This window comes from Rattus norvegicus, chromosome 10 (genome assembly GCF_036323735.1).
Source record: "Rattus norvegicus strain BN/NHsdMcwi chromosome 10, GRCr8, whole genome shotgun sequence".
In the NCBI taxonomy this organism is placed as follows: Eukaryota; Metazoa; Chordata; class Mammalia; order Rodentia; family Muridae; genus Rattus; species Rattus norvegicus.
The window spans coordinates 11,121,492-11,147,044 of record NC_086028.1 but is presented as its reverse complement, the minus strand read 5'-3'; the positions used below and the strand labels follow the sequence as shown (position 1 = coordinate 11,147,044).

Genomic DNA, 25,553 nt, shown 5'->3' with positions numbered 1-25,553 from the left:
GAAGCTGAAGCTCCTAATGCAGAGGGTAGAGCTGGAGATGTCTCTGAAGCTCTGCCCTGGGATAACGCTACACAGCACCATAGCTCTGGCATCTGGCACTTAGCAGAGGCCTCTGTGGAAGACAGGCTCAGGCCCACTTCTCCAGTGGAGCTTCTTGACCAAGCCCCATGAGGCTCTGGGTTGATGAACAGATGCAAGACCACCAACCAATCATGACTCCTCCTTTCTCTGCTCCCACCTACAGGATGGTCCACCTCCATGGAGACACACAGCCTTGCCACCACCAGCTCCCCCTGGCCTCTGCTGAGTGGCTCTAGTCCCGAACCTGGAGCTTCTGAGCTGACCCCTCTCTGAGAGTATGGCTCAGTGGGCAGCACAGAGCCCTCAGCATCCCAAACATTGCCAGGAGACTCCCTGGACCCCAGCGAGACCCTGGCCTCTCCTGTCTGCACGCCTCATGTGGCCACTGGGATTTGAGGGGCCACAGGGAACCTTGATCCAATTGCACAGTGGGTTGTTCCTCCCCACACCCTCCTTTTTTATGGTCAATAGATTTGTAAATGGTACAAGATGAAGGACAGCAGCTGTCCCCATGGGCCACGAGCCCTAGAGGGACTCTCCCCAACTGTCAAAGCTGATGCTTTGAGCACTTAGCAAACCAGCATAAGAGAATCTACCCATGGACTGAAGTGTCATCCTCACAAACACTCTGGAAGGTGGGCCGCCTAGGTTACGGTTATGAAGGAAACAATGCCTGTCTCATGTGACCCCAAGGCAGCCAGGCTGTCATTGCTGCTTTCTTTCACCTTACAGATGTCCTGAGCATGGGTGACCCTCCTTGGAGCCTCCAGGTCCCCTCCTGCTCTGCTCTACTACCCACTAGTGATCTCTGGCAGCTGTCCAGCTGAGGCAGCTGAGGCAAGGCGGGGGTAGTCAGACTGTGTTAACACCACAGTCCTTTGCAGTGGTCAGTGTCCAGTAGCCCTCACAGGTCCTGCTTCACTCACATCCTCACAGGCCTCCAAGATGGAGATGCTTGTGCTTGCAGGGCAACACTGCCCACCACCTGCCAGGGACGAGCCTGAGCAGCTTCCACAGCACATCCATTGCCAGTTACCTGTCCTTTTACTTTCTTACCGATTTATTGTCTGAGGCTTCTGTCACAGGATCCTAGGGTCACTTGGTTTCTAAGGCAGAAGTAGCCCAAGGGTGGCCCCAGGGCAGAGATGCCCCAGGCAATGCAGCTCCCTGGTCAGTTAGAGAGGGAAGTCAGCCCAAGGAGCTGCCCTGCCACTCACCCAGGTGACAGCCTGTAGCAATGCATGGAGACCCCTTTAGGCTCAGGGTTGCTTGAGCTCTGGCTCTCCCCCTGCTCCTTCCTAGCAGTGACTGGCCTGGTCTCTGGTAAGCCTGTAAGCACAGTTCTGTCTGCATATCCATCCGTATTTTCTCTCTCTCTCTCTCTCTCTCTCTCTCTCTCTCTCTCTCTCTCTCTGAATGCACATATGTGCACACATGTCAGCATGTGCATGCCCACCCCTCACTTCTCACCTGCCAACACCCTGGCGCCTGGTGCCAGTACTTTGAAAGATGGGATGCAGACTCCACACTTACCTGTCTCAGATTCACATGTACTATCATTTGATGTACTGATTGGCTAGTTTGGGTTCATTTTTACTGTATATTTATAGTAATAAAATCATGCAGCAATATTCTATGTGCGCCTTTGTTCTGCCACAGCACTGTAGGCAGCACTGTTGGCTCTCGGTGTACTGACAGGACACTGGCTGACAGGTTTTGGTGCTGCCTTCATTTGCTTCTGTGAGAGGGGCAGTGAGCAGCCCCTCCACACACAGACAACGGTCATTGTGCTTGTTTTGTTGCTCGCTCTGTCTGAAGCTGACATAGAATTTGGCTCACCTCCACGGAGCAATTGCTGGATCTCAGCCTCCAGGTGGGCAGATGGTCCTAGTTCTTATACCCACCCCAGCTCTTGTGATGTCTACCGAGTACTAATCAATGTACCAGAGGGCAAAGCCTATGACAAGGGGGACCCATCACTTGAGCTGGAGTCACTTAGATGCTTAAGTCTTTAAAGGCATGATTTCACAGGGCAGTGGAGTCACAAGCTCCGGGTCGAGCCTCAGGGAAAGATCATGGATGAGGTGGATATTGAGATTTCCAGCTGCACTCTCAATGACGTTTGGGACTTGAGACTGGCACATCTTGATGATCAGTGTACCTCCCTAGGACAACCTGGCCTCGGTGCTGTGCATCTTGGGAGCCGTAGTCTTCTGGTAGTCGTGGGGGGTCTCCTATGTAAAGGAGAGTAGCTAACTACATAACCCCACCCCCACCCCGCCTCCACCAAGAGCTCGAGTCTTTGCTGGATTCAACACCAGTCTCAGGGCTGGTGGGGGCGGGCTTATGCACGTGGAAGCACGTGGATTGGGCCTATGTGTCGTGGGCGGGGTCGCGCATGCTCATTTGGGCAGTGGGCCTGGAGCACATCAAGATGTCGACCACGACGGTTCCGGAGCTGAAGCAGATCAGTCGGGAGGAAGCAATGCGCTTGGGGCCCGGCTGGAGCCATTCATGCCACGCCATGCTGTACGCTGCCAACCCCGGGCAACTTTTCGGCCGTATCCCCATGCGTTTCTCAGTACTGGTGAGGAGCCGGGCGGGCTAGCAGGGCGGATCGCTTGGGACACCCAGTGGACCCCGCGTCCTGACCAGGCTTACCTTGCAGATGCAGATGCGCTTCGATGGGCTGCTGGGCTTTCCCGGGGGTTTCGTGGACCGCCGCTTCTGGTCACTGGAGGATGGCTTGAACCGGGTCCTGGGTCTGGGCCTGGGCGGCCTACGCCTTACTGAAGCTGACTACCTGAGTTCACACCTGACTGAGGGTCCACACCGTGTGGTGGCACACCTGTACGCACGGCAGCTGACGCTGGAACAGCTGCATGCTGTGGAGATCAGCGCTGTGCACTCGCGGGACCACGGTTTGGAGGTGGGACTACTGCCTGGGGCCCGCCCCCGTTCCCACTCCTGAGGTTTGGCTCTGGCACCACAGAAGGCACCAATGGGTAACAAGTGCCCCTCAGGGTCCTCACCCTGGCTTTGTTGGATGGGAAGAGGGACTTGGGATCTGGGTCATGGGCTGTTTACATTGCCTTGTTGCCTGCCATTGTCAATCCTGGGAGTGGGGCTTGGGGTCACTGGAAGGGATGATCAGGGCCTGCTTGGAAAATTGAGAACAGACAAAACAAAAAACAAACAAAACAAAAACCGGATTGTAGCGTTTAGGATTACCTCCTGAGGAAATTTGGGGATTTGAGGATTCTCTGGTCTAAAGGGCATAGAGTGAAACTAGTGATCATGGGAGTTGCAGCCAGACAGGGTGGGGAGTGCGTAGGATTGGCCTTGAAACTTGGGGAGAAGGGGCTTTACTGCATTAGCAATGCCTGGCCAGACCGGGCCTGGGTCTCCCTGTCTCTGGCAAACTGGTGGCTGACAGGCCTTTCTGCCAGAGTCCTGCCTCTACAGGAGAGCCCAGCCCCACCCGTGCCCTCTGTCCCGCAGGTCCTGGGCCTTGTACGTGTCCCACTGTACACACAGAAGGATCGAGTAGGAGGCTTCCCTAACTTTCTGAGCAACGCCTTCGTCAGCACTGCCAAATATCAGCTCCTATTTGCCCTTAAGGTACTCAACATGATGCCCTCGGAAAAGCTGGCCGAGGCCTTGGCCTCAGCCACGGAGAAGCAGAAGAAGGCCCTAGAGAAGCTGCTCCCGGCCTCATCCTGAGGTGGTTCCTGTGCAGGTCCCTGCCCTCCCTTGGCTGTCTCTGCCCACAGGCCCTGGAATTCCCGAGAAGCGTGCCTTCTAGTGTGTTTGGTTTTGCATCCCTTCTACTGCAAGGGACAAGCAGGCAGCTGTTCATCATTGTTGTCCCAAGCAGTCCCTGGGACCCAGCCACCCTCTCTCAGGTTGGTCAGTGGGCTGGGCCTGGGCCCGGGCCCAGCTTTTCAAGCTGAAGATGTTCTTCTCACCCATCCCAGGGCTCAAACTGTGCCGTGAGTCTGTTCATGACTGGTGGAGCCCCAGCTAGAGCCATTCTTCCCAGGCAACCACTCGGATGGTACCCAGATCCTGGACTGGTTGTGGGTTTTGTTCAGTAGAGAGGACCCATATTAGATCAGCCCTTCCTTCCCTTAGCCCAGAACCCGGTCCAGCTTGGGGTAGGATGATGCTTGGGTGGTTGTTGGATTTCTGTTGGGTTTTTTTCCTTGGTGTATGAACTGTGGGTTGGTTTCAGAATGGCTGTGCCCCATATGGCTTTGTTTTCCCCATGAGGGCTTTGACTTGGCTCTGTGAAACTGAGGAAGAAAGAAGACAATAAAGCCATTCCTCTGATGCTCATGTCTGCTTCTGAGTGGCATGGCCATCTTTCTGAGGTGGAAGGTTGGGCCCAGGACCAAAATCAATCTGGGTGGCAGCTTGAACTGAGCTCATGTAGTGGTGATGGTGGAGCTGAAGGCACAGACCTAGTATGCAGAGGGACAACAGCATGCCACCATGGGACAGGACTGACACTGCAGCAGTCCTACAGCCTGGCGCACAAACACTGGGAAGGCTGGAGAATCCCCACAGCTCAAAACCAACTGGGTAAGGAAGGATGTGTGCCAGCTCCACTTTAGGGCTTAGAAACAGGAGAAACCCTAGAGCAAGGGTGATAGATCTTTTGGTGGCAGTAAGGAATATGTCATGTGATCAGAAATGAGCTCCCACCAACTTGCGTCTAATTTTATTTTCAAAGAGTACATTTTCTAGGCACCCCAGACTTCGACTGTAAAATCAGACTTCAGTGTGGCCCCTACATGTGCAGGACTTAGCCTCTCCATACGGCCCTGCCTGGTCTGAGCCAAAGCTGCCTCTGCCTACCAGCATGGGCCTCTCCACCAGAATCTGGGTGCTAGGCCCTTCATCCTGTCTCAGGGCTGGCCCAAGCTGCCCTAGTGAGGACTGAAGTCCTGTCCTCCTGTCCACAAGCTGCTCCCTGGGCTGGTCTTCTATTCCCTGGGCTGCCGCAGCCATCTGCTCACTGCCCTGTCTTGCGTGGCACATAACTTCAGGGTGGATTCGTCACCCAACGTCAGAATCTGAATAAATTTGTTTAAGAGAGAGGGAGAGAGCACCTGGTAAGAAGGGACAGGAAGGTCAAGTGGTCCAAGGCACTCATGGGCACGCAGTGGATACTCTCACCGTCCCTCCTGGCTATGGTTCCCTCCATTTCTTCCCATTCAGCATCTGTAGTTTCTCCAGGCTCTGCGTTACGGAGCATAATGCCTGTCCTAGGGAGAGGGCCAATTAGTGAGTGGTCTGTGGTCAAGTCTCAGCAGCAGTCTAGAAGGGAAACTTAGGGCACTATGAATAGGTGACCCTGAGGTAAGACTACTCAGGGCTCTGAGCCGTCTGAATATGGATAGCTTTAGGTTCAGGTCTCAGCCTCATTCCATGGAAGAGGGTCTGAGGAAGGGTCAGGTTAAAGCCTTGGCTACCCTCTTGGAGACTTACCCATCTCATGGACACGGTCTTCCAGGGCTCCTGACAACTCAGGGAGGCTCAAGGCCTGCAGGGGAATAGGCCAGCCTTTGGAATCTGTGGTATAGAATGGTGGGTTGGCCACAGGTGTGTCCTTACTGCTTATGCATGAGTGACCGCCCAAGGGTGCCTCTCATGCTTGTACCAGGCTATGAGCTTAATAGCTGCCACTTAAGGCTCAGGCTTTAAATAGAGCTGAACCCTGGGAGCTATAGCCACCCAACTCACTAGAGGCCTTAAAGAGTGTAGTGAGCCATGAGACTATGGCCCTTACACTTGCCACCTACGCACCAAGTGTAATAGCACATCTCTTATCACAAGTGGGCTTGTTCTGGGGATGGGGTTGCCACTGTGCCAACTCTGCAGAACCACTGGTTGAACCTAAGCTAACGGATTCCTGCCCGCCCTTGTCCTGGTCCAGAGCCACGCTATTACTTTTCATACCTGCTGGGAGAAAGGGTGGGTTTTGGGTAGCTTCGCTGGGGGAGTGGTGCTGCTTCAATCGAGCTGACAACTCAGCTTGACAGGCCCTACAGGACATAGGATCAAGTGTGACACAGGAGAGCCCCTGCCACCAACCCAAGCCCAAACCATCCGGGTAAGGAAAACCAATTCAGCCCTGTAGCCAGCCCATACTGGTAGGCTGGAAAGACATGCAGATCCCCAGTCTGCTTTAGAGTCAAGCCTGGGTCTGCTCTGTAAGAGACAGAGCCCCAGGAAAAGGCACTATGGTTCCCCCCACCTCTCAACTGCTTAGAGGATTAGGAAGGGACAATGACCAACAAGTGTGTGTGGGTGTCTACCTGAGTATGTGAGCCCACTTACCGCAGCTGGTCTAGGACAAGAGCAGCATCCTGGGCCAGGGTTTGGGCCTCCTGCAGCTGGGCATGGATGTCCTTTCGGGCACTATCCTGCTCCAGGAGGCAGCTCTCTACTACAGCCCGCAATTCCTGCTCCTGGGAGACTTGGCCACGCAGAGCCTCTGCCTCCTCACAGCACTGTAGGCAAATACCAGGCTAGAGGGCCCAAGCCAGGAAGCCAAGGCCCAGGCATGCTTATTTGCCCACAGTCTCTTAGGTGCCTGTCTGCTTCTCCCCAGCCTGTTGTAGGAGTTACTCATTTGACTCCATCCTGCAGCTTCCAGGTTCCGTGAGCCCCTTTCTCTAACTAGCTCTGCCTCCTAAATTCATCTGACTTGGCTATTCCATCGACCTGTCTCCAGCCCCCTGCTACAAAGATGTGAGTACTCTAGATGTACTCTGCCTCCTGTGCCCACAGCCCACCAGGACTTCCCCACTTACTTTGTGCAGCTGGATGGCAAGCTCCTGCATCTCCGCCTCCAGCCGGTCAGCATAGGCCAGCTCTAGGGCATCACTAGGTGGGCGGGCACTACTGTGCCATCGGGCAATGGCAGAGGTCATTTTCCTTTTGGGCCCAAACAACCTGAATGGGTAAATCAGAGTGCATATCAGCTCTGTCATGTGCATGGACCTTGGTACCAACCCGCTACCAAGGCCAGTTGCTAGGGAACACCTAACTCTGAAGAAGGGAGGTTGTAGAAGATCCTGGGGCTGAGAACCAAAACAAGAGGGTTCAAAAAGCCTCTACCTACCATCACTGGCTTCAGACTTGGACAACGGTGTCTGTGCTCTCAAGAGAGATCTCCAGGAATCTCTCCCCTCCAGACAAGTGCCCTGGAAGTCACTGCAGGCTTTCACAGTGAGTGCAGCCAGCTTAGGCTATCTCAGCTCTGCATAGCAGCAGCCACCCAGACCCAACATGCAGGAATCAGGGTAGGCAAGGCAGACCCTGTCCTCCCAGTATCAAGAACAGAAGTTCTAGTTACTGAGGGCTACTGCTAATAAGCCACGCATTCACTCTCTGCCTGAAGAATAGAATTGGGGGTGGGGGAACGGGGAGCGGTCTAAGGGGCAATGCCTCTTCCTCATCTTCCCTGTGTAAGGAGCCAACAATAAAGACTAGGACACTGAGAGGACCTGCACGCTCAGAACACTGGTGCACTTGGAAGATGAGCATGAGAGTTCTAGATCACCCTCAACCACATAGAAGTGGCTTGTCTCAAAGCAACTACAGAGGGGAGGAAAGTCATTACATGTGCCTAGGGAAAGGTGCAGGCTCTGAGGGGGACCTTCAGGTTTCACCCTCCAGCTAGTCCTGTGCACAGAGGCAGCCAACAACAGTAAGTTTAAAAACCAAAAACAAAACCTGCAGATCCCAGGAAGGAAGGAGGTCCTGAGTTCATGAAAGTTCCAAGAAAGCCCTGCAGCATGTCTGATAGACAAAGGCCCTGAAACAACCATCTTAAAGATAATCAGAGATGATGTGGAAACAATACAAAATGGAGATACAATGGAGAGAAATGTAAAATATAACAAGTATGGTGACTGAGGTAAAGTCTCCTAAAACAGGTGGAGGCAGCCTTACGTAAGCAGACAGACGACAGAACAACCAGACTGGAACAGCAAACTAGAGCACGCTGGAATTCGGTCTGAGGAGGAAGAGAATGAAAACCACAAGCATGGGCTCAAGACCTCATGGGGCCAGCCTCTCCCTGAATGCCTCAGTGTTAGGAGGGAGGGCAGGGGGTCTGAGGAGCTAGCAACTGGACACTTCCACCTCCATCAAAAACAGGAACATCTGTGATGCAAAGTGAACGCCACAGATGATGAATACTAGGACACAGCTAAGCTAAAGACTTACAGAACCCTGGAGCAACAAAAAAAAAAAAAAAAAAAAAAAAAAAAGCAGCTTGTCCCATGCAGGGAGCAAAAAAGTAAAGTACCTGCACGTTCTCATTCAAAACTCTGCAAGGCTGAGGCAGCCACAGTGTCAAAGCAAACAGCTGTCACCAAGAATCCTTTACCTGGGAAAACTGTCCTTCCCGGTGCAGGAGAGAACCAGACATTCCCAGATCGGCAAACACTGAGGAAGCCCTGCCGACAGCAGGGGACCTGCTGCAGCAGAGCCACCAGTGCTCAGGGGAGAGCACTTCTAGTGTGAGAGCCAACCATGAAATTACCTCCAAGTCACACACTGCAGTTGTGTATATTGAATGTTTTGAGACAAAAGGCATATTATATTACATAGCTTGGATTTTATATTAAAAGCTTTTATATTCAAGCTTTTGGGAAATAAAACCTATACTATAAAACACTAACTCCAGAACTGTGACAGTTACCTTGAAAAAAATATTTTAAAATCACAGAAAAGCAAACTGAAAAAAAAAAAAAACTAAGTCCAAAGGTCCAGCATACAGCAGCAAGGCCATCTTGAAGCCATGTGGTCACAAAGACCAACTGTCTAGACAGGCTGCTCATCCACCTGTTGGAGCACAGGCTGGAAGGATGACTGAAATTGGTGGAGTTGCAGGGAGGCACTAGGGAACTCACGTGATGCCAATTTCCTTCAGGTCGCTTTCAGTGAGGGTCAGAAAGATACGCAGGTCTACATCCTGCTCCTCAAACACTTGCAGGTACTTTAGACAGCCGATCTGTTCCAACAGTGTGGCAAGATCCTGGGGTAGAGGAGACAAGTGGGAGGCTGGGGCCAGTACTGGAGAACGGGTCTCCTCAAGGCTCTGACCCAAGCTTGACTAGATCCCCTATACTGCCCCTGCAACCTTAGTGCCTCAGGCAGAGAAGAGATGCTGACAGAGCAAAAGGAAAAGAATCCAGGAGGCGGCTCAGGCTTAAAGTCCAAGTCCTGTGGAACTTGGTGCCACTGTGTGAATCCACGTCTGCATGGCCATTCTTGTACTTATCCTGACTCCACCTGGAGCTTCCAGAGCTCCAAGTGAGGGGTGCCTGGTGATGGCACAAGCTTTTCATAGCCGGCCCTGCCAAGTCAGCTGCTGCTGAGTTCAACTGTTCAATCCCAGCAGCTTTTCAATACCAGAATTTCCAGTTTCCATTTCTGCCCGTGCTTGGTTGCTTAGGATGGAGAGAATATGTTCCAAGGTTGCTCCTCTACCACCTTCCTCAAAGAACCAGCTTTGAGATCCCAGCACATCTGTTAACATGCTTGTAGAACTGAGAGATGCACTATGTTGCAGGCCTAGGCCTGAAAGAGGCTGCAGGCAGAGTTGGCTGTTAGGAGCAGCGCAGCTGGGACTTAGGCCTATGTTATCACACCCTGAGCTGCTGATCTGACCAGAGATGATGCTGCACCAGGCTGACCCACATAAGCATCTGCTACATGCCACTATTGTGTCCCCAGCTCATGAGCATCCTGTTATCTCCCTAGGCTTGGGGAGGGCCAGAGAGCAAGACTGCAAGGAGACAGTACCTGCACACAGGAAGAAAAGTAGGCCAGCCCTATAGCTGGCCACTGCTCATCAAAAACCCTTTCTGAGCCTGATCAGTTCCCAGTGGAAGAACTTGTGGGAGAACCCAGTTACCCTCTCTCCTCTCAAAAGTGCCTGGCCTGTCAAGTATACACATAAGTGAGGCCACAATCCCCATCCCACAGTCAGAGAAGTACCACCTTTCTAGGCATGTACTATCAGGTTCTTGAATGGTCTCACCTGGGGTCCTGAGTAAGGGGACTTCTCAGCTTGGGGTTCAGACCCTGGAGTGCGAGCAGTCCCTGTGCTAGAAGGCCAGTGACCATCACTGTTGTTGTGACGACTCTTATTCTTCAAATAAGTCCTGGTTTGTTTACGAACCGAGCTTTTGCGGGCGTGATCAGAATCCTGCAGTGAAAGGGGTGTGTTGGGAACAGCCCTTGTCTGGCCCTAAACTTCTAGCCTTCCTCACCCATGGCAAGGGTGAGCTGTGAAATCTATCATGACTTACCTGCAGCTTTGGCCCCCACACTCAAGGGTTCTGAGTCCTCCAGACATGGTGTAGACATATATTAAACACCCATTTCCTACAACACCGAAGGAGGAAGAGGGACCTTTACCTCATTGCTCTCTATGGAGGCTTCACTGCTGAGACCCTGGGCTCTTGCTAGGCCATCACTGCTGCTGCTCCTCCACACAGGCCCAAGACTGGCACAGAAAGTGGGTTCCTCTGGTAATGGAAAACACCTGATGACAGGTCTCACCAGTGAAGCTGCCTGCATTGTTAGCTCACTCTCAACTGCCTCTTACACAGCTCAGCTCTGCTCGTCTGGCCTGGCTCCTGTCTCAACCCCACACTATAGGGTAGATAGTGCTTGTCTAGGGTATTAGTTTGTATGTATTTTTATTATGTGCTCATAAATTCCCCACACCTACAACAGAGCCTGGCGTGAAGAGAGATTTGGCAAAGCACTGCCAGGTCATAGCACTGCCAGGTCATAGCCCAGCCCCCTGCAGGGGAGATTGTCAGGAAGCCCTTGCACTGAACCTTTGAGTGGCGTGCCTCCTTGGCCTGTGGGGACTCAGAAGTGGAATGCTTGCCCTCACCTGCCCATGGCCAACTCTGGTTTACCTCACAAGAACTGGGGGCTTCTCTTTCTCCTCCTCTACGGGAACCCACAAGGACTGGAACTCATACCCCGGCTGCTGCTGCTACTGCTCTCCACATCGCGTTCATTGATGGGGGAAGTGACATCTCGGTAGCAGAGGCCCTCGCCTTCCATGGTGTTCTCATCACTGCTGGTGAAGGTCACATAGCCCCGTGGAGGAACTTGCTCTGTGTACAGAATGGGCGTGTGAACCCTCAGACATGAAGGAAGGAAGGAACCCCCTGTCTTAGGCGTTTGGGGGTGAAGCAGCTCCACAGCTGCCACATCATCTTCTGGCACAGTAACTTGGCCATGCTACCATGCTCCAAGACAGATTAATCTGCACATCACAGGAGATGAGCTTGGTGGGGCCAGAGTCAGCACCCAGGCAAGGTCAGCCCTTAGCACCTGCTACTATTTTCTTAGGGACAAAGTGGCAAGGCAGGCTGGATCTACAGATTCCTCAACTTAAAGGTTATCTGGGCACATTTAGTATAAACTCCAAACTTAATATGCACACACCCACCCACCAGTTATCTGTGTAACTATAGCATTTTTTTTCTTTTTTCTTTTTACTTTTTTGACAGTGTAGGGATAGAACCCGAGGCCTTATGTGATAGGCAAGTACTGTACCAGAGCTCCAACCCCAGCCAAAAAAAATCTGCCTGAACAGGAAGAAAAAGACTCTGACCTAGGGCTGGAGAGTTGGCTCAGTGGTTAAGAGCACTGGCTGCTCTTCCACAGGTCTTGAGTTTAGTTCCCAGCAACCACATGGTGGCTCACAACCATCTGTAATGGGATCTGATGCCCTCTTCTGGTGTGTCTGACGACAGCTACAGTGTATTTCAAGAGAGACTGACCTAGAAGTGGACAATGCAGAACAAGCTCATGTAACCTTTGACATGTTTGCCCACAGAAAGCAAAAAGACGGGATGTGGCTCCAGGGTACAGTGCTTCCCAAGCATTCAGTCTCGGGCTTCCATTCCAGCACTGGAAACAACAAACTCCAAATCCTCCATGCATGATGGCACACACCAGTAATCCCAGAATTCAGGAGGCAGAGCCAGGAGGATTGAATCCAAGACCAGCCTGGGTTTATGGGGTGAAACCCAGAAGGGAAAGAGAGGAGAGGAAGTAGAAACAAAGAAATGTCTCATATTTGTAGTCTCAGCTCCCCAGGATCAGGTGTGGGCAGAGCCAGACGGGGACTAAAACCCTTAACACATCACAATTGGTGTGATATATAATTGACAGAATAGAAACATCCAATGAAAAGAAAAATCCACAGAATGAAACCAAGTGTCTTGAGTTATCAGGGATGCCTGGAGCCTGTCACTAGGTCAATTCTGAGCCTCACTCCTGAAGCACCCAATCCTACTGTAGTAGGGACCCATGTACCAGGGCAGTCCTGTCCATATCCAGTCTCGGCATGTGATACCAAAGAGCCTTGGGAAATGTGGCTCTCACCATAGCTGTCCGGAGTCTTGCCTCCCAGTCCAGTAGCTGTGATCCTGGCCAGGGCGCGAGGCCCCTCGTGGATACTCAGGCCCTTCTTTCGACAGGGCCTCTGGCGCTGAGGAACAGGCCAGGACTCATCTGAAGAGCTCAGGTCTTCATAGTTTTCTAAAGGTCAGACATGAGAATTAAGACAGTTGGTTCAATAATAACTTCACTTGCCAACACTAAGCACTAAGGTCATGTGTCTGTGTATGCTTTTTGAAAAAATGACTCCCTACATAGGGTCAGGCAGGCCTTGAACTTACAGCAATCCTCCTGCCTTTCTATCCCTGATGCTGGGGTTATGTGTATATGCCACCATACTCAGTTTAATATGTTCTTAAGATTTCATCTTTAGTTGTGTGTGAGTGTGAAAATACAGGTGCCATGGAGCTAGAAAGAAGGCACTTAGATCCCTTGACGCTAGAATTACAGGTGTTTGTGCACATTGCCTTGGGGTGGGTGTGGGGAGGGGTGAGCTGAACTTTCTTCTGTAAAAGATGTACAGGTTCCCTGAGAGAGCAATAGGTAACTGACTCTTAAGTGCTACTGAGCCATCTCTCCAGCCAAACCACCTTAATAATATTGAATTAGAAAAATGTGTTGGGCTGGTGTATGGTAGTTCCCGCCATACCCTTAATTCAAGTATATGGGAGGTAGATCCTGTCTCAAGAAAAGTTTACCAAGACTGGACTCGAAACATTACAACTGGCAGGCCACTGCACTGAAACCTTCATTAATTCTTTTGGTTTTTTCCGTCCTTTTCATGACGGGTTTCTTTAACCCCGACTGTCCTGCAGACTCACTCTGTGGTCTAGGCTAGCCTCAAGCCCATAGTGACTCACCGGCCTCTGCCTCCCAGAGTGCTGGGATTTAAGGCGTGAGCCACCATCTGGCTTAACTTTCTTAACATGGTGAAAGGTACACACACTTTCCCAAGCTAGCCCCAGGCTGGGTTACAGTGTGAAGAAAGGATGTGCACAATGATTAGCGCCATCCTAGAAGCACTGGCAACTGGAGGAAATAAGATACAGAAGCATGCCAAGCAAAGGGTGAGCTCTGTCTGCAGACTGGACAAATGGAGAAGAAACTAACTTGACAAGATCAGTGTGGGAGTCCAGGGTCTCCTGCATGGACACACCAAGAATTGGAGCAAACCCTCAATCAGAAGTTAAAGAAAATAACTGTAGTGAACCCATATACAAAAGCAGAAAGGATGACAAACACTTCAGAATAAACTTAGCTATACACAAAATATATATCAGGAAAAATTTAATCCGTCCTCAACGTCCCAAAAGTATACTAAATATAAAACATGCCCTGTGTTCTTAGATGGACAGGTGACACCATAGAAACAGTGAATTTACACATTTCCTGTAGTCTCCTTGATATGTGCTCATTGTTTTTTTGAGACTGAGTCTGTGTTCCTAACTGGTTTTGAATTTGTATCCTTCTACTTTGCCTCTCAATCCAAAATTCTGAGATTGTAGCTGTACACCATCATATACACCTTTTCAACCCATCTTAATTAATCTTTTTCTTTTTTTAAAGATTTATTTATTTATTCCATGTATTTATTCCACTGTCACTGTCTTTGGACAGATCAGAAGAGGGCATTGGATCCTATTACAGATGGTTGTGAGCCACCATGTAGTTGCTAGGAATTGAACTCAGGTCCTTTGGAAGAGCAGTCAGTGCTCTTAACCACTGAGCCATCTCTCCAGCCCTCAACCATCTTAATTAAAACAACACCTTTTAAGGAGCCAAGTCAATCATGCTGGTCCAACTGTACATGTCAATCATGCTGGCCCAACTGTACATGTCAATCATGCTGGCCCAACTGTACATGTCAATCATGCTGGCCCAACTGTACATGTCCATCATCCTGGCCCAACTGTACATGTCCATCATCCTGGCCCAACTGTACATGTCAGTCATGCTGTCCCAACTGTATCGTTGAGGGCTGTCCTAGTGCTATTTGTATTCTGATGTTAATTCCACTTCCTCAGGGGTTGTCCCCATGACCAGTCGATCATGTACTTGATTTCCTGTGAACCTTCTCCCCATTTTAGCTGGTCGATAAAGGCTAGAGCCTGTGATTGAGCAGTGGAGGGGAAAGGTGGGACAGGAGATCTTTAAGAGTAGGGGCAGGTGGGGGTTGGGGATTTAGCTCAGTGGTAGAGCGCTTGCCTAGGAAGCGCAAGGCCCTGGGTTCAGTCCTCAGCTCCGAAAAAAAGAACCAAAAAAAAAAAAAAAAAAAAAGAGTGGGGGCAGGTGAAGAGAGGAGAATGAGAAGGGAGAGTACTGAAGAGGAGGAAGAAGAGGAGGAAGAGGAAGAGGAGAAGGAGGAAGAAGAGGAGGGAGAGGAGGTGGCCATGATGGAGCAGAACCATGTGGCTCAGAGAACCACAAATAGCAAAGGGTCTCCTGGCTGCAGAATAAGTTAGTATAGTGCTAGATCTGCACAATCTAGGCATGTGGCTGATAATTATAATAGCTGGATTGTGTGGTTTTTACATGGGCTTACTGGGGTTGGAAATTCCAGCAACACTGTGAACAATTGGAAAGGAGAAACAAGTATCACGGATCAGACATGTACACGTAAAAGATGAAAGCGTACAGGCTAGAAGGGTCATGGCCATCACAGCCCTGAGAAACACTGGTGAGGACTCAACATCCAGAGGCAAGAAAGGACACCTGCTCACATAAAGGTAAAAGTTACACAGCACGAGATTGTCAAAGTCAAGAACTAAAAGCCAGAGAGGCCTCTCTGTGAGTGAGGCATATCTCTTCCCCTTCTTCCTTAGGCTCCACAGCCTGTGCTGTGCGTGATATCAGTTGACAGACACTGTTCTCTGTGGGAAAGTCTGCATCTCTCTGGCCCTAGGCCTTGGACCCCAACCTCTGCTCCACAGTGGAACTGGTAAGAAAAGAAGGCCTCAGAGCAGGGCTGGTAGAGCCCAACCTGAGCAAAGGGATGGACTGGGGAGAGGCCCTCCTTGTCTCCTAGTTTCCTTACTGCTCAGGGCTGCCTCAACTCCATCAGGACACAGGCAGATCAGGTACCTGAGCTACGGTAGAGGCTCTTGGGCAGTACAGGTGAGTGAGTTTCCATCAAAGCCACAATCTTCATGTGACCATACTGCTTGGCTAGCATCCGGGCTGTGGCTCCACTGTGGTCTCTTGTGTCCACTTTGACTCCCTAAAAAGGTTCACAAAAGAAGAGTCAGAAATTCTTCCAGCTAAGTGGACTGCTGGTCCAGAGGGATGAGAAAACAAGGACATTTATGGTCAACTCCCCACCCCCTGTTTGAGATAACACTCGGGTGGAGGGGTAGGAGTGAAAAGGTCTGGTGACAACAAGCCCATCACCAAGAGCAGTCACCAAGCCATCTTGCAGCGGCAGCCACTCTCCCTCCTGAATACTGCCTGCCATAAGGCAAGGAGACACAAAAAACCTGGAACCTGCAACAGAGGCCCACCTTCACCCTCTACACCTACTATATCTGTCTCTTAGTAGAGAACCAAACAACCATTCAGCCCACCCCCAGAAAGAAGGCTCCATCCTCCCAAACTGAACTTATGTCTGTTGTCCCTGATTTTCTGAGACAGGATGTAGCCAAGAACAACCTTAACTTCCTGATTCTCCTGCCTCCACCTCCAACTATTGGTGTTTTGTTGAAACAGACAGGGTCTCACTGTGATTCTAGGCAGGCCTTGAGCTCACAATCCTCCTGCTAGAATAACCTAACGAGATTACAGTTTAGGTTTCCTGAGGTGGGAAGATCCTTATTCTGAACCTAATGCAATAGATTTCTCCTCTCAAAGTGTTCACAATACAGTCTAATATCATGGTGGCAGGCTGCCCAGCAAGGTTTTGAGGACAAATGACAAGGAATTTAGAAAATAAAAATTGGCCCAGAGTCTCTTCCAGGAGTTTAACTTGATAATTAAGGACTGACAGCGTAACTCCAAGTAACACTGCGGTTCAGAGGAACTTGCAGTAGGTGTCAGTGGGAGCAAATAAGATACCTCCCACCACTCCCCAGGGAGGAGTGGATGCAGTGCAGGAAGGACACCCAAAACCCGTGGAGAAAACACGCATTATGGGGTGGTGGCTCATGACTATAATCCTAGTACTTATAGTGGAAGCAGGAGTATCAGGAAGTCAAGGCCATTTACCACCTAGATAGTAGGTATGAGACCTGGTTGGGCTACATCTGATGCAAACTCCAGAAAGCAAAACAAAAGTAACAAACAGCAAACAGCAAAAGTAAATCCCAAAGCATGCACGCTGATTCCCCTTTGTGCTTAGGAAGACTCCTGCTGTAGACACTGTGTACAATTCTGTGTGGACACAGTTCTCAGTCCTACTGAGACAAGGGCTGACGCATGCTACAGTAATGCTAGCTGGGCCTAGAGTTACCAGACTGTGTCCTGACAAGCGATGCCACTTGGAAGTCTGCTGAGGTTCATGTTGGACACTGTCACTCATACTCCATCCCTCCCTTCTTGTCATTCTAGTCACACTGCCTGGTTGTCACAGGCCACAGGCCTGTAACTCAGCTACTCAGAAAGCTGAAGCAGAAGGATTAAAAGTTTACAGTCTTCCTGGGCTACACAAGTTCAAAGCCAATTTAGACAACTTACTATGAGCCTGTCTCAAAATAAAACATTTTTAAAAGGGCCGAGGATCTCTCTCAGCAATAGAGAGCTTACACAGCACATGCAAAGACCTGGGCTTAATCTCCAGCACCAGGAATAGAGTTAATGTGTTTTCAAAATCATTGTAAATACATAAATGTGGGTGTCTATTTTTACTCAGCACTGTATGTTTCAGTGAAAATGTACTGCCTACAAAGTAGCAAGATAGCTCAGTAGGTAAAACCACCTGCCATCAATCCTACGGTCTGAGTTCACGTCCCAGAAAACAGACTCCTACAGTCCTCTATTCCACATGTATACACGTGCATATATACAATATGCTAACTACACATGTAAAAGAAACCCCAGTTAGAGTTTATAGTTTCCCATTTGCTGTGAGTAAATTATAAGGTAGTAAATAGGTACTTACATGATTCAGAAAATACTGCACAATTATCTCATGGCCAGCGGCAGCTGCTTCCATCAAAGGAGTGAATCCATATACAGGTTCCCTGCAAGATGAAATCAGATAGATGGTTAGCAGAGAGAAGTTAGGCAATGAACAAAACAAGCCAAGATCCTTACATGCAAAGTAGGGGTGCAGGCTCAGGCCTAGGCTCTCGTGCTGTTACAACTGCTGGGGTATTGATCTTTGCCTTTCTACCTTGCTGGAGTCATGGTTTCTTGGTTGCTGGGTATCCCAGGCTAGCTGGCCTGTTAGCTTCTGGAGATTCAGTCTCTGCCCTCCTACTTCCTGTTGTGTGCTTGGCTTACAGACTACCCACATGACTGCATCCTACAGTTACAGTTGTCAGGCTTGCACAGCACTTCTGCCCACTAAGCCACCTCCCTAGTCTCCTTCATGACTTTCATGACATGAAGCTACTGTGGTCTGGTGCATGTTATGTAATGATCCCCCTTCACAGCAAGTACCAACTGAGCGCCACCTTAAGCTGGCACGGCAAATTCTGGCTCTTGGTACCCATGCTGGGAGACACGATATAATTCTGAATGACTCTAAAATAGAAATAAAATGCTACTAATTAAAATTCAACTTGTCTAATGATTCTAAGCTATATTCTAACTTGAGAGATGTTGAAAACTGTTTCTTACAATGGTTGAGAGACAGGTTTAGCATGACTCCTGGCTTCTATTTCAGCAGAGAATGAGGAACAGTGAAGGGGCTGTTTGAGAACACAGATGGGCTTAACAGAAACAGTTCATGGGCTGCTGAACCCAATAGATAAGACTTGGACAGTTGGGAAGAGACATCACCATCTGTGAGAAGTGAAGAGCAGTAGCTGCTTTAACACCAGCCTGTTCAGTTAGTATGTTTTAACACCAGCCTGTTCAGTTAGTATGTTTTAACACGAGCTTGTTCAGTTAGTATGTTTTAACATCTGCTTGTTCAGTTAGTATGTTTTAACATCTGCTTGTTCAGTTAGTATGTTTTAACATCTGCTTGTTCAGTTAGTATGTTTTAACATCTGCTTGTTCAGTTAGTATGTTTTTTGAGACAGGGTCTCTTCAGGTAGCATTGGCTGTCCATTGGCTGGAGCTCGCTGTGTAAACCAGGCTGGCCAGAAATCCTCCTCTGCCTTTTGGGTGCTGGGATTAAGGGTGTGCTCCACTATGCCTAGCAGAAGATGCTTTTTGAGCATGATTAAAGTGGGGATTTAGAATGAAGTGGGAATGGCTTTGAGGAAGGGAAGATGGACTATTAATGAAGCAGAGGAGTTACTAAATCTCATGTGGTCTTCGTGACTATTCCACCTCATCTCCTTGGTGTCCTTGTGTAGTGAGGGTGAGCGCGGGATGGGTGGGTGTGCACAGTGCAGAAGCTGGAAGTGGTGCTGTTTCTTGACAACCACCTACCTTTTTTTTTTTTTTTTATTGAGATGCTCTCTTACTACGACTTAGGGTTCACCAACTGGACTAGTGGACTGGGCTGGCATCTGCCTATTCTTCCTACTAGCCTTGTGGTTATAAGCATACACAACCACGGCAACATTTTTTCCTGTCCCTGGGGATCAAGCTGATGCCTGTGCAACAAACACCTTACCAACTGAACTGCCACCCCCCAGCCCAATCTCAACATCCCAGCAGTTCTAAGTGCACGAGAGCCTGGGCCTGAGCCTGCACACATGCTCTGCATGTAGGAATCTTGGCTTGGTTTGTTCATTGCCTAGCTCCTCTCTGCTAACCACCCATCTGATCTCAGAAACCCAGCCCACTCCTATGACCACGTGGCTGCAACAATCACCTCACGTTGGCATTGGCTCCACTCTCCAGAAGAAACTTGACCATCTGCTGGTGGCCGGCACTGGTGCAGTGAAAGAGTGCAGTCCAGCCCTGGATGTCTTTCATCTCAAGCTCTGCACCTTGCTTCAAAAGAATAGAATGTGGGTTATGCCCCAAGTCTCCAAAATATATAATCTGGGTGGGTGCCTGGGAAGCATCCACTGGACCTTCAGCTGACCTATGCGTATATGCACACTGTGGCCTGCAGCATCTCATATCCTGTCAGGGCAACCAGGGAGCACCTGGGGTTTTGGGCCCACTCACAGCTCACCTGGAGCAGGAAGTAGGCGATGCTCTCGTTACCACAGCTGGAGGCCAGCATCAGTGGAGTCTGTCCTTCTGGGGTTGGCACATTCACACTCACACCTGCCTCGAGCAGCAAGTGAACAATGGTATCGTGTCCAATGTAGGAGGCATACATCAGCGGAGTCCAGCCACCACCATTCTTCTTATTCAAATCTAACTCTCTCCTAAATAACACAAGTTATGCTAGATATAACCAGCATCTCACATGTGGCTTCGTCAGAGCCAGGTGCTAGGCCTGGTAGGACAAGCTGCCCTTCCAGAAGGCAGGAGTCACTTGCCTCGAGTCATCCCCAGGTAAGTGTTTCCACCCTGCTTCAGAGTCTTGTGATGGTTAATCGTGAGTGTCAACTTGACAGGGTCTGGAATCAACTAAAAGACATACCTTTGCACAGGTCTGAGGAATTTTCTAGACTGGGTAAAATGATGTGGGAAGCATTCCATGGGCTGTGGTTACAGACTAATAAGTAAATTTTAAAAAAGAAACAAACAAACAACAAACAGAAAGAAAAGGGGAAAAAAGTAAAAGTGACTGATATAACCCTTTTATTTTAATGCTCTCACCTGTCCAGTACCTCCTGGACAAGGCCAATAATCTTTTTTGTACCTACAGCAATACCAACCATGATCAAGCAGGGGAGTTAGGTAAGGTCTTGCCATTTCTCCCCAGTTATATTATCTAGGAAGTAGCCAGCTGTTGGCACATAGTAGATTAGGTCTAGGTAGCGGGTTAAACACCCTACAGCACAAAGGACCCAGCACAGAAAAGACTAACTGGCCTAGTTTATTAGTAGAAATGAGGCTGAGTCACCTTAACCACGAGGCACCAAATTAACACAGTCTGCCTTCAGAGTTATGCAGAGTGGTCAAGCAAAGAGAAAGGAACTAAGGACATCACTGCCACTGATCCTTTGTCATTTCACCCTATAAAAAAACTTATCACCAGAGTACCTATTACCTAAGTTCTTTCTGTTATAGTTCTGGAAATGCACTTTCACGGAGAAAAGCAGAAGATTGGGGCTCTCAGACTTTAAGGCTTGGGAATGATAGTCCCATTCTAGAATAACACCCACTGCCCACTCCAAAGAAGGTATGTTAAGGCCCAGGCCTTCCCCTTTACAGTTCTTATTCCCCGTGTAGAAACTGTTGTCTGATCAGTGCCTCCTGTGAGATCCATACTAAGCTGACTGAGGCAGTGACTTCCACACACTAGCAGCTCGAGCTGGCTCTGCATTCTGCAGTGGCCTGAGGCCCTGCCTGTAGAGCTACATGTAGCTACCTCTGGAGTCACTGGAATGACTTGGCATCCACCCCTGTATGGCTTCATGAGTGGAAATTCAACAAGGTCAACAGTAGCAAGTACCTCAGCAAAGCTAACCAACACCTACCTTTCAGCACCTGTTCTTGAAACCTCCAATATCCCTTGGCCCCAACCTAGGCTTCTGTGAGCAAGTGTGCTTCTCAACTGGGTCAACTCCAGTGAGAGCACAGATCTACTCCATCTTCCCCTCTTTGGGCTGCTTTGAGACATGTTCTTTTTAACAGAACACTCAACATATAAGAACTTGGGACTCCAAAGAATTTCAGCAGGAGTCTTGGGATCCTGTAAGGACATGTGCTGACTACACACCTAGCTGCACACCTCTGAGGCACTAAGTAAAGGAGTCCTACAGACTGCTCTAGACTGAGAGCACTCAGACTCTGCTGGCCAAGGACGATGGATGGCTCTGATTAGCAACCAGAGACACAGGCTTTTTGAGGCTTTCCCCTGGCTCATCAGGAATTGAGATGGCACAGAGAGGGCTGAGAGACATCATCTAACCAAGATACTAAATGAGTGAGCACTGACAAACTTTTAAGTATAGAGTGGGGTGGAACCAAGAAAGTAAAGAGACCCTTCTTCAGCCAAACCTTCTGACCACACAGAATAATAGACAGGCTGTGGAACTAAATACACATATGCAGATTAGTAAAGCAGGCAGTGAAGATAGGAGGCTACCCTCTCACCTCTGTGCTCAAGAACCACAGTGAGCCTGTAGTCACAGAGTCAGAGTGCTGGCTGTCTGTCCTTTCTATTGTTTTCTCTGGGTTTTTCTACAGTCAGAGGAAACCCCCAAATGATTCTGGTTCAAATAAACTACAAATTAGTATTTATAACATGTTTTAAGCATCTTTCTTGTCCTCAGAATCAAAGGTATCTTTTTTCTAGGAGTTGAACAGGAGCTGGCTGTCAAGGACACCTGCAACAAGTGGGTGAGCCTATTTGATATGGATTGAAGACCTTGAGCTCTGCAAGGCTGCATGCAGCCTGTTGGGAAGTGAAGCCACCAAGATGCAAATTAGAATGTGAGGTGAAGGGATACACCCCAAGACCTCTTACCGCTGCACACACTCCTTCACCACCTCATACTGGCCAATGGAGGCAGCTGTGTGAAGATCCAAGGGGACATCCAGCTCCTCTCTGCTGACCTGTGCACCAAGTCCATGCCACATGGACAAGCTGCGGTTCAGAAGCTCCGGCTCGCTGGCTTCATCGCTGAGCTCAGACATGGCTGCAGAGGGAGGCCCAGGGGTTAGTTGTTCTTCCCTGGCTGTTCCAAAGATGAAAAACTCCTACCAACAGCAGGCTATCACCTCAGATTCCTAAGAACTGAAGCCACTAAGGCTGACTTAGCCTCCTCCTAACATCACACAGCTGCTGGCAGTTTGAGGCCAGCCAGAGGACAGAAACACCTATGGAGCCATTAACTGTGTTGCTGCATACCTGCTCCATACCACAGGCTCTGTCTGCATCAGATTCTCCAGGAGTCTGATGGCCTTTTCACTGGTAGCAAAACAGTGCAAGTTGGGTTATTTAGCACTATTTGCTGAATTTGGGTGGGCGGCAAAATTGAGCTCTGTGTCTAGCTTCTCCAGTTCCTAATTCCTCACTTATGGACATGTGTGTATAAAAGGTTGTTGCTAAAATGCACGGAAGCTGTGTGTGGTGGCATACCTCTGTAATCCCAGCACTGGGAAGGTAGAAGAAAGGCAGGGAGACTATGAATTTAAGGACAGCCTGGACTATACAACAAGTTTAGGCCAGTCTACCTACACAGAGATCGTCTCTGAATAAACGCAAGAGTAAGTAAGACCAGAAAGGTGGCTCAGGGGTTGGTCTTACCGAGGACCCAAGTTCAGTTCCTTGCACTTACTATGTCCAGTGGCTTACAACCTCCTGTAACTACAGCTCCAGCGGATCCAATACTCCTTTCTGGCTTCCTGGATCTGCATTCGTGTGTGCACATACTACCCCCAAGATACATGCATACACAGAATTTCAAGTCTTCTTAAAACAAACCAAGGCAGGAGAGATGGCTTCGCAGTTAAGAGCACGTACTGCTCTTACAGGGGACCCGAGTTTAATTCCCAGCATCCATATGAGGCAATTCACAGCTGCCTCCAGGGGATCACACACACATAAAGGTCAGGAATGTCATGCATTTGCATCTCCACAAACCACATGGAAGGCTATATGTGGTGATGCGACTTAATTATGGTACTTGGGGAGATGGAAACAGGACTGAGTTCCAGGATAACTAGGACTACAATAGTGAAACCCTCAGAGAAGTAAAAACCAAAAATAACAAAAAAACAGCCTGGGCAGACAGAACTTGCCTCAAAAAAAAAAAAAAAAGGGGGTGGGGTGGGGGGAGGACAAGTAGGGCAGGGGAAAAGAAAACCCTAGTAGACTGCAGAAGGCAATCCTGATGTTCAGCAAATGCTACCTGAGCAGGAACCCACCCACACAACCCTTTTAAGTAGGAAAGATGACCACAAGGAGGGCAAGTGTATGGTTAGGAGTGCTTTATTCTGGGTAAGCCTACTCAAACCAAAGACTAGCCATTTATCTTCTAGCAGACTCTTACGTCTAGGAGCACAGGAAGCTAGTACAGAACAGGAAGAGATGGGAGATGTCAGGTGCCCTACTGCATAAGACCTTGAGTCCTGAGTCCAAGCCCTAGCAAGGCAAAGTGTTGGGGGGGAAGGGGGAGAGAGAAGAGATAATGGCAGTTTACTGTGAGTAGGGCCTTAGTTTCACATTCAACTTTCACATGTGCAATGGCCACTGTTTTGTTTTGAGAAAAGGTCCTACTGTGTATCCCTGGATAACTTAGAACTCAAGTTATAAACCAGGCTGGACTTGGTCTCATAGATAGTCTTTGCTGAGATTGAAGGCATCTGCCTCTATACTCAGTCACTGGTCACTGGTACTACGCATCCATGGGGCCACCTCAGTGACCTCAAACTACTTTAAGTGGCTGAACCCCTCCAGGACTGAATCACAGTGCTCTGGTAAGGTTATTACTCTGAGGTTGTAACTGACCCTAATCTGATCTATCAGAGTCAAGAGCAGAATAGAAGGATGGGAAGACCTGGGCTTTGGCACTGAGCCTACCTGGGTCCCATCAGGGGTGGGGGTTAGGGGGGTCAAGACCACTGCAGCAGTGGCCTCAAGGACACAGAGCACCATAATATCCATACTCAAGAGGAACCCAGAGGAAGCCTGAAGGAAGTGTGTACCCAGAAAGTACTAATTCCCTGCTTTTAAACACTCTAGCATTATTCTGTGTTGGTGAGTGCCAAAAAGGGGGGGGGGGGGTAGAAAGATCTGTCTTTCTGGTTGAGGAGCTATCTTAGTGATAAATATCATATATACACAGCTTGCAAGGACATATTTTAAAAATTGAATTATAAAAAGGACAACGTACAAATCACTAATCTGGGGAGCAGCTTGCAAGCCTCATGGTGAGTGATGTGTGTAGGCTGGTGAGGTGAAAATCAAGGCCTGCATTCTGGAAGCACTAGCTTCTCATGTTGCAACGCCTGAACTCAAGTAGTACCTAACCTCACTGGTGAAACCGAGTCTGAACCAATAGTGGACACATGCTGGCCTAAAGGTGCAATTTTAGCAGATAAGCAGAACCCTGGAAGGGCTCACACCTGTAATTCCGCTCTTGGGGGTGGGGGTGGGGGTTGAGAAAATAGGACCACTTTTGAGTTCAAGGACAACCTGGAATACATGAGATGCTTACTCAAAAAACATACAGCCCACTAGCGTAGTGGCTCAGGCCTTTAATCTCGGCACTTGGTGGCAGACCTCACTGAGTTCGAGGCCAGCCTGGTCTACCCAGCGAGACACGCCCACAATCTCAAAAAAACCAATACCCAAAAAATCGATTCGAGTAAAATAAAGGTTTGTATGTCTTCTGCACCTCGCTTCCAGAATTTCAGTAACAGCACTGACGTTACTCTTAAATTTTTTAAGTCTTCGTTTAAAAAAAAAAAATCTATTCTGGAGGCAACTGTCACTCCTTCAAGAGGTTCGTGAAGGCCTCGAGGGAGCCCCTGTAGCCCAAATGTGAGACGCGGTTCCGGCCCTATAGCGGTCCCGACGACCGTGCACGACCGCTGGCTCCCGTGTGACTGTATAGTCTGGCAGGTACCTCAGTTTAGCAACACGGAGCCGGGCCCGCGTCCCCAGACCCTGTGACAGGCAAGCGCCAGGGTTGACCGTCAAGGCGGCCGCGGGGCGCCTCGGGCCCCGCCTCTCAGAGGGCCCCGCCGCGGCCCGGCCTACCTGCAAGGCCTCAGGTTCCCGCGCCACCCTCCAGCAGCAGCTGCACGCTCCCTCACCGGCCAACAGCCCTGCGCCCGGCCCACCCCGGAAGTAATTGTCGGGCAGCGCAGAGCACCCCGGGAAGGCGACGGGCGTT

The 25,553-nt window shown here is 49.6% G+C and overlaps 3 protein-coding genes across 24 annotated transcripts in view; 2 read left to right on the top strand and 1 right to left on the bottom strand.

The window, feature by feature from the left end:
• Mgrn1 (mahogunin ring finger 1) overlaps positions 1-4,419 on the top strand; it is a 52,148-nt gene extending 47,729 nt beyond the window's left edge. For 7 of the 11 annotated variants that reach the window (XM_006245795.4, XM_006245793.5, XM_006245794.5 and 4 more), the window contains one exon: positions 245-4,419. In XM_006245795.4, the coding sequence (XP_006245857.1) occupies positions 245-354 (110 nt within the window). In that variant the 3' untranslated portion in view covers positions 355-4,419. 11 annotated transcript variants of the gene reach the window in all.
• Positions 2,503-4,419, top strand: Nudt16l1 (nudix hydrolase 16 like 1). The gene is made up of 3 exons (NM_001100782.1): positions 2,503-2,668; positions 2,750-3,010; positions 3,583-4,419. Exons 1-3 carry the CDS (start codon positions 2,516-2,518, stop codon positions 3,802-3,804), a joined length of 636 nt encoding a protein of 211 aa, NP_001094252.1. The 5' UTR covers positions 2,503-2,515; the 3' UTR covers positions 3,805-4,419.
• Positions 4,420-4,783: 364 nt separating this feature from the next.
• On the bottom strand, positions 4,784-25,541 carry Anks3 (ankyrin repeat and sterile alpha motif domain containing 3). Of its 12 annotated transcripts, none has more exons than NM_001414337.1 (17): positions 25,418-25,484; positions 22,178-22,349; positions 19,766-19,964; positions 19,457-19,578; positions 17,624-17,705; positions 15,616-15,751; positions 12,520-12,675; positions 11,103-11,240; positions 10,525-10,634; positions 10,145-10,312; positions 9,012-9,136; positions 6,903-7,044; positions 6,427-6,599; positions 6,046-6,131; positions 5,575-5,658; positions 5,263-5,351; positions 4,784-5,159 (listed from the first exon to the last, which is right to left on the bottom strand). In NM_001414337.1, the coding sequence occupies exons 2-16, from the start codon at positions 22,345-22,347 to the stop codon at positions 5,275-5,277; spliced, it is 1,968 nt and encodes a 655-aa protein (NP_001401266.1). In that variant the 5' UTR covers positions 22,348-22,349; positions 25,418-25,484; the 3' UTR covers positions 4,784-5,159; positions 5,263-5,274. The 12 variants fall into 12 exon arrangements, 9 of the variants coding, with proteins under 9 accessions (NP_001401266.1, NP_001009676.1, XP_063124966.1 ...); NM_001009676.2 differs by having other exon boundaries at positions 5,263-5,346; XR_005489787.2 differs by having other exon boundaries at positions 5,117-5,159; positions 5,575-5,629; positions 25,418-25,541.
• Between the last annotated feature and the right edge of the window lie 12 nt (positions 25,542-25,553).